We start from the raw sequence: 8,906 nt of genomic DNA, 5'->3' as shown, positions 1-8,906 counted from the left end.
TTGAACTAATTAGCCACAAATTATACACCTTGGGAGTGTAATGAAATTAGCTAGCTGCTTGAAAAAAAAAAGATAATACTGAGAGTGTGAGGATGGCTTTTTAAATAGCCATTAAACACCCTATATTTAACAGGTTTAATTAGACAATGAGTTCACAATGTGTTGCGGCTTTGAGCTTTGAAGATCTGGTGACCCTAGGTAAAACCTGCTCTGCGGATACTGTAAATACAAGGGAGATAACCTGGCAACTAAAAAAAAAATCATAATAAAAGGTCTACGTCGCGGTGCTTCTGTTTCTGAGCTCGCTGGACTTGGTATTCTCAATCATTAGACACACCTCCATTACTTCAGATAATCGACCTCTGAACCTCAGCCCTGCAGATCCTAATTCTGTTTCAGGAGTTCCCATTTACAGCCTGCGAGTGAAAGAATGAATACAAATATGATCTCATCTGTTTCTACTGCTGGGTGTGATGGAACAACTTTTATTTGGATGTTTTTCAGGCTGATACAGCTGCACAGACGACTGCGTGATCATTTAATTTCAATCAGGTACAGCTGCACAGACGATAGCGTGATCATTTCAATTCAATCAGGTACAGCTGCACAGACGATAGCGTGATCATTTCAATTCAATCAGGTACAGCTGCACAGACGATAGCGTGATCATTTCATTTCAATCAGGTACAGCTGCACAGACGACTGCGTGATCATTTCAGCCTCTACTTTTTGCTGGCATGTTTTTTTTCGTATTTGCATTCACTCCTGTCGGTGCTAGCTCTGCATGAACAGGTGGAAGTTGGTCCGTGTGAACTCCTGGTGAATGCTGTCCAGCAGAGTGTCCGAGTCCGGGGGCAGCTCCGGGGTCACTCTCTGCCGAGGGAGGACGCTCTGCTCGGGCGTGTAGGTGAAGGAGAAGGCGCTGGAGTAGATGAGCCCATCACTTCGGATCAGAGACACAGGGACAGTAACGGAATGTCTCAGCCACCTCCACTCCCTGCTGAACACAGAGATATCGGGCACCACGCATATCAGGGACTTGGGACTCCTGCGTATGAGAAAATGAAAATAAAAGAGGAAGAAGAAGAAGAAGAAGAAGAAGAAGAAGAAGAAGAAGAAGAAGAAGAAGACATCTACATATATCATGTCATTATTTTAATGATCCGGTTAGGTTCACAGACCCTGATTGGCTCTAGTCCTGGATTACCTTGCCTACATTATACCAAGTCCAAGATTAATGCTAACCAGGGTCATGCTAGTCAGGGTTAATGCTAAACAGGGCAATGCTAATCATGCCCTACACACAGCAGCATATGGTTTTACTTTGTAAAATAATAATAAGTGAAAAACTCATAAGGCTAAAGGCTTATGAATTATCCAGTTAATTCCAACAGCCATATTAGCATTAAATTCTTTCAACACTGCAGAGCAGTATTGAGGTGTCTGACAGATAACCCCCCGAAACGGCAGATCGGTTCTGTATTGAAAGGGTGCATCATATATATTTATTTAAATCAGTTCTGTAGGATGTCCATTCTTACCTGTACATGGTCTCTGCTTCTACATCTCCAAACCAGATCTTTAGAATTGGGCTGAAGTTTTCACCGTGCACCTCCAGCATGGCCACGTCTCCACCGCCGTTGAGCTTCAGCATTGGAAAAAGGGGGCAGCTATTAAACAGGCGAGATCTCACAGCAAAATCAGTGTTAACTGGCGACGGCAAAAAGCCACGCGAGGAAGTCTCTGCAGCTCGTTTAGCAGACCATCGTGCACTGATTTGCTTTGGTGTCCCTGTTAAATATGTCCGATGTTGTTGCAGAAACAGCCATGCCAACCAACAAGTGTGTATCTGCACTGGTGAAGGTGCATTAGCCAGGGCGTTTGTTTAGTCTTTAATTAGCTGGATATAAGAAAGTAATATTCTTCTAGTATTCTCTGTGTAGATGTATCATTCTAATTGCATTGTCGCTTCTGGCATGAACGTCTCAAGAAAAAGAAATTGGTTTGCTTCACAACAAAGGAAATGGCAACCACACACACACACGTCTATGCTACTTTGTAAATCCTAGTCAATCAATAAACCAGACCCACCAGACCGCTGGGTTTACAATGTTATAATACCCAATCGTCTTTTATTAGCGCTAAAGCTGCCACGTTTACATTCTTTTCATAAACACAGAAACAACCTGCCGCGAGACAAGGCTGAGTGTTTAATCAAGAGAGCCAGTCTACAATGCAATGCAAAAACAAACTGGAGATAAATAATATAAATGATACATTTTCTGAACAACCATCAGTCATTAACTACATTGAGACATCTACTACTTTAAAAGTGTGTGTGTGTATATATATATATATATATATATATATATATATATATATATATATATATATATACTGTATATATAATGCATGATTTATTAATGTGAATATATTATTATTATGTCTGAAATTTGTTGGGGCAGGTATGAGACCAGCATCATCCAACAGTGACCCAGTTGAGTCCTGCAATATTCTCTGTATATATTTCTCACCTCAAGGCTCCCAATGACAGGGAAGGGGGTCACAGCTCTCTGGCTGCACATCAGGCTCTCACTGAAGGTGTACTCCACTGTCTCTGTTCCAATGATAGTCCAACAGGAGCCATCACTGAGCAACTCTTTACTGGGCTCCTTCGGGCAAGGAGATGCCTGCAAGGACCAGAACCACACTTAGCTGGGTGATGCTGCGGAAGCCCCTTGTTTAAATTAGAGGGCTGTATCTTAATGATTATTCAATTCCATTTACAGAAAACCTTCAGGTCCATCGAGCAGCGATGGTTAAAAACTATATCTGCATGATCCAAACCATTCATTCCTTGATTAGAACCAGGACCTTGGCTGCCTCCTCTGTCTAAACTCAGGCCTTTTTGAGGATTCGCGCTCTCTTTGCCAGACCCCACTTGCCCATGTAGTTTGTGTTGAATGGAAGGAAGTCAGCAGATTCTAGTGCAGAATCCTACATGTGAAAGCACACTGCCTATATCGGGATGTCTTTGTTTTTAAGGTAGTCAGTGGATGTTTTTTACTCTTCTTTACACTTCATTTTGTTTAGCTGAACTTCAATAGCGCGGTGGAGGAGGTCTGGTCTGGTGGTTAGAGCTACGAACTTAAAGCCTGAAGATCCTGGGTTCACATCCCAGCTCAGACGTCGATTCACATGGCCTCTTTGTGCTCCTGTTTCCTCTGATTGAAAAAGACATGGAAGCACGAGCACCTTTTAAATCTACTTCTATTTCAGGTCCACCGTCCCATGAAAACTCTCCAAGCACGGGCAGATCTAAATACCACCGCTGTTTAAATATTAAAAGATATACGTTTTACGTAAGAGACCGACACTCACTGTTAGAGAGGCTGCTGTTCACAACCCCCCTGCTTTTAAAGATTAACATAGTGGCAGCATTTACATACGCGCTACCGATCAGATCAAATGAATAGACCCAATTACAAAAACAATCACAAGCACTGGAAGAGCGATACCTGAAACTGTATGATCTTCTCATTGGACAGACACAAGTACATCCTGTTGCTGTCCTTGAACTGGAACGCACACTTATGGAGCTGGGACACGGGCTCATCCACGTCCAGACTGGCGTACTGTTTATTCACCTTGCGGATTACCTGCGGAGACACCACATCCCCATTACCAGGACACACGTGTGTATAGAATAATGTGCTTCCTGTTACAATGTAGGATGATTTATCCATAACTTGAAACAAACCGGCGAATGCCTTCATCAGTGTACTTCAAAACCTGCTCCTCATCACTTTCGTGCTATTCAGTTATGCTGCACGAAAACTGGAAATAGAAGGTAATCTACTAATTGCAGACACACAGTATCATTACTGGCATGAGTGACATGAGTAATAGGGCAGGTTAGCAATATGAAATTAGAACCATTCTGATTATCCTTTGGATTCCAGAATGCCTGTGAGTTCCCATCTGATACTGTAGATTCCACGCCAGCCCCCAGATCTCTATCTGCAGCTTGCAGTGATTATTAATATCAGCACGCACACCATTACTGTTGTGGAAACCCACACTGGGGCTGGCAGAGAGCTGCAGCATATCCTCCTGTTTCAGCACTTTCTATGGTGCTCTTACATAACATACAGAAGCGTGGGTGGGGTGCACAAGAGATACAGTGTATGTGGAGCGGTGTGCTTGCGTTTCATGATGCACATCGCAGCTTCCGGCTGCAGTCCTGTCTCATCCTAGACATAACATTAACACCAGCTGAAGCCGTCTATACCCCACTCTGTGAAGCTAGTCTTAAGGTGCTGACATCACTATAAACAAACACTGGGATGAAACCACAGAGACGGGGGTTCTAGAATGTCAGCGGGTCAGGGCATCAGTATTTGTTCTTGTTCCAGAATCCTAGCAAAGCTGTCAGCACTGCAGCTTGTGTCAACAAAGCAAAAACACAGCAGTCGCTGGGACCTTTTATTTTGAACGTTTGTTCACAAGGGGCTGCTCTGTTTAATCTGCTGGTGTTACCATGCTCCAGACACTGGCTGTAGTAGTTAGGGTAACACTTCACACAAAGTGTCTCTAATTACTGTGTATTTACATCCTGATTACTTAGTAGATACGTGTGAACTTACACAGAATTACAATGTTATTATGTATAGTTACAATGTACTTAATGTGTACATTAACCCTAATCCTAACCCTAACTCTAAACCCCTAACCCCAGCCTTTAGCGCTAACCCCATCTGGCTTAGCAAAAGTGAGCAATAGTCCCAGCCATGAACTACATCCATTTCTTCCAAGGCAGCCCTGGTTTTTACCCCAAACTGCATTAAAAGTTAATATACAAGTGGTAGAACTGTCTGCCAAAGCCAGAGGCCCATTAGCACTCTCCTGAGATTGCCACTGCAAAGCAGTTTTTCACAAAGCCAGAGAGGGTTAAGTGACAGAATCGTGCAGAAGCTGACTGTGCAATAATACATGTGAAAAACCACTAAGATGTTTAGCTTGTGCTCTCTCTGGTATGAGATTGCTGAGACAAGGGGTCTACTAAAACCTTGCCCCAGTGTGCGTGTTTAGTACAGGGGTTTAGACATTACTTTGGTAGACAGCCATCATGCACCTGTTTTACTTGCAACAACACACACTCGACCTTATTAGAAATAACTCACTCCTGTGCTTACCATAGTGGGCAGAGCCACACCAGTGCTGGTGCATACCAGTCTCACTGCACATCCATAGCAAATATACCCATCCCGGATCGGGTAATCTCCCCGGGCAGAGCCCTGGTCATCCACTGGAGCAAGAGGGAAGAGAAAACGAATCCTCGTTTCTTATTTGTGTATGGTTCACAAAATATAATTGAACCTATGTTGAAAATAGAGTTTTTTGCTTTTGTATTTCCAAAAAGTTATTTAATACTAATAATAATAATGCAAAGAAGAAGAAGAAGAGGAAGAAGAAGAAGAAGAAGAAGAAGAAGAAGAAGAAGAAGAAGAAGAAGAAGAAGAAGAAGAAAGGCTTTATCAGCAGAGCAATCAGGAAAGGTCAGGATTACTGGATGAGTTGGATTCGTTTCGGATGAATCATACCAAGGTACATGGTGAATGCTGCCCACTGTCTGGCACTCGCTACAAAGGCCTCTCCTTCCACTGACAGATACCTGGTGCTGACGGTCTGGGAACGCAGCCGATTGAAGAGGGAAACCTTTGATCCTGAAGAAATGCACACTGAAACAAAACAGACTCTGTTAAAAGCGCTGAACAGAGCTCCTGACAGACAAGCCTGCAGATTACAGTTCAGTTAGTCGGGCTGGTCTTATCAATGCTTCCTGTGTTTCGAGTCTGTGTGCTACAGAACCAGCGCAAACAGAGCTGCGAGTCTTTGTCCTGACAGAGGGGACGAGTGCTAGTCCAAGTCCGCACTGCACCTGGAACCTGGCATCTGGGAGGGTTTACTTTGGCTAGTGTGAGAGGAGCTGGTCAAAACAGTCCCCCTTCACCTTGGTTAGTGGCTGTTTAATTGAGCCCTCAGTTATGGAGAGTGTTGAGCTCCACTTTAATTATGTAATACAGTTCTACTTCCAAATTACAGCATTTCAGATGTGCAGTTTTGCAAGGTGCATGGTGTTATAAACAGTTCTGTTTCTTCTTTTGTGGAAATAAAACTCTCGATACAGTAGGTAATGTGTGTTGTAGTGGAGTGATTTTTGCATCATCGTTGCACATCTGGTCGTTGGCGTGGAAGATCACGTAAAAGGGTCGGCTTGATTCGTTTATGTTCAGAACACGAATGGCTGAACTTGAACCAATACGCTGTCATACAGCATGGCTTCCCTTGAAGCGAAGAGATTACGTTCTCAGACATTACTGGATATGTAGAAACGCACCTTCTTTTTGTCAATTTTAGTAAAGGATTAAATACAAATGCAAAATAAAAAACAAAGTGTAGCAATTGCCTAAGTATCATCTGGGATGGTTAGGATCAAAGATAGTGTTAGAGCAAGGTAACGGTTAGGGTTAAGGGTTAGGGTTAAGGGTTAAGGGTTAAGGGTTACAATGCTATGTTTATTAAACTGAATGTATACTTACAGTCTGCATTCTTCATGGATTGCTTTTTCTGGGAAGGTTTGGAAATCACTTTAATCAATTTGCTGTAAAAGGACCCGATTTCTTGGCCGTTGCTGAAGAAGAGCTTTAAAACCAGACGGAAATGTTTCCTTTTGTCCGTGTCGGAGATATACAGGGTCTTTGCACAACCAAATCTCTGCAAAGAGAACGGATTGATTTCATATTAACAGGCGCCCATTTTATGTGCAGTTCACTTCATATGACTACATTATTAGACAACATATACGTCTCATTTGACACCTTGACAAGTATTCATAGATGAATGTTTCTAAATTGTGTACGGACTGGTTTACTTTACCCAGGATTAGGGTTAGGGTTAGGGTTAGGGTTAGGGTTAGGGTTAGGGTTAGGGTTAGGGCTAGGGCTATGGTTAGGTTTAGGTTTAGGTTTAGGGTTAGGGCTAGGGCTAGGTTTAGGGTTAGGGTTAAGGTCAGATCTGGCTAAGAGTTCTGATAAGCTCTGCAGTCTGTTATCGTTTTGTTTTTAACTCCTGCCTTTGAGTCCGGTTGCTCTTCAAAGTTCATTTTCAATGTTTCCATCTGGCTGCTGCCTGCTGTGTCCAGACCCATGTAGCCACACAGCTTGCAAGCAGAGTCACCCAAGCCACTGGCTGGAAACAAGAGGAGTAAAGAGATATCAAACACAAGCAGAGTAGAGAGATATCAAACACAAGCGGAGTAGAGAGATATCAAGTCCTGAACCATTCATGAAATGTCATTATATAGCAGATCTAGATTGCAGATCTAGATCACATTGCAGATCTAGTCCCTATGAAGCTCACTTGCAGGTGTTAACGTTTGGAGTTCATGCATTCTGAGTAGTGCACTGTACTAGCGAATCAAACAGAAACGCAATCAAATATAAAACAGAAACGCAATCAAATATTAAACAGAAACGTAATTTGAGAAAACAGAATCAAAGGACAGCACGGAGAGTTTCAATCCCATTCTTGGTTGCTTTGTCATTCTGGAATCCCATAGACATCTTGCATGAATATAAGCTGCGTGCCTCTCAGTGTAAAACACTGCTACCTTTGAGCTCCTCTTGCTTCAGCTTCCATCCCGGCCCGCTGAGATAAACGCATGGAGGCGGACAGAAGAACCTGCGGGGAGCAGGAAACCAGCTTGTAATGTCTTCACATCTCATTAATACAATACAGAACACACATACAGCACTGTACAACAAACAGACAAACTATGATTATACCATGCCTGTGCAATGGGGCAGTGTTGTGGGATGCTCTGCCCTTACGGATTCTGTCCCCTGTCGGTGAGGTGAGAGGAGGTTAAAAGCTCTATAACCACGAATGCAGACGAGCCCGGCTCTTTTGCATCGTGGTTAAGACAGTCTCTTGCGGTGCACATTTCTTTGTTCTGTTTTCTCCAGCAGGTAACGCATGCTCGCCTATACAATACCTTTTTTCGCTGCCATATGATTTCTGAGCCACCTTGGCATGCAGGATGAGCACGGTCTGGTCTGGCCGGACCTGCAGATACTGCCGAAGGGAATCCCGGGTCAATACGGGCTGAACAGGGATTGACCTGCACAATTAGAAACATCACTGAATCACTGAATGAGGGCGTCCTTACACTGCAGGAAACAGAGGAGCACGGGTAGAAGAAACGCTTCACTGTGGGCACTGCTTACCCCAGAGAAACGACTACAGGGTTGACTGCGTGTGAAGCTGCATCACGTTCAGTGTTTTCAAGTCAGTGTCTATATAAGGAACGGGATGGTTACCTGTAGGTAAGCTTATCCAGTTAGCCAGGTTCCCAATGCAAACTGCCTCACCGCTGTCTGTAGACTATATAAGGATTATTTTTCAAACCACTGTCATTACAATAAAATTGTAATTTTCTCTTTTTACAATAAAATACGAATAAGCAAGTATTTGAATTGTTTATGCAGAGCAAGTCCTGTATTGCACATAACTTTAAACCAACATTTGTCATGCTATGGATTTAAGGCCACACAAGCTATTTGCTTTCCTGTCAAATGTGCATCCAGGCAGAATGCCAGGCCAGGCAATCCAATAGTTTGTGAGCATAACACATAAGCTGCAGACCACCCACAGAGAAGACCCCCTGTTTGACATGTACACTGATAGCAATGGACAAAAAACTCCAAAACTTTCACCTTAAACAGAACTTTTGATGCACTGGTAGAACTGCACTTCATATAAAATAGCCCACTGATATAAGTTTGTTCTTATATATATATATACTGTAGATCACCAACATGCAAAAAAGTACTTAAAAACTAATA

At 43.0% G+C, this 8,906-nt stretch overlaps 1 protein-coding gene across 1 annotated transcript; it reads right to left on the bottom strand.

Moving 5' to 3' along the window:
• On the bottom strand, positions 1–8,187 carry LOC117422432 (recombining binding protein suppressor of hairless-like protein; the record flags this gene model as incomplete). The annotated part of the gene is made up of 10 exons (XM_034037462.3): positions 1–1,048; positions 1,542–1,645; positions 2,535–2,690; positions 3,519–3,659; positions 5,196–5,308; positions 5,604–5,741; positions 6,603–6,777; positions 7,136–7,251; positions 7,673–7,743; positions 8,057–8,187. Coding segments are annotated over 10 exons (1,419 nt in total), but the record flags the coding sequence as incomplete, so codon positions are not given.
• Between the last annotated feature and the right edge of the window lie 719 nt (positions 8,188–8,906).

This window comes from Acipenser ruthenus, chromosome 18 (genome assembly GCF_902713425.1).
Source record: "Acipenser ruthenus chromosome 18, fAciRut3.2 maternal haplotype, whole genome shotgun sequence".
Lineage (NCBI taxonomy): Eukaryota > Metazoa > Chordata > Actinopteri > Acipenseriformes > Acipenseridae > Acipenser > Acipenser ruthenus.
The sequence above is the reverse complement of the archived record's forward strand: the minus strand, read 5'-3'. Positions and strand labels throughout refer to the sequence as shown.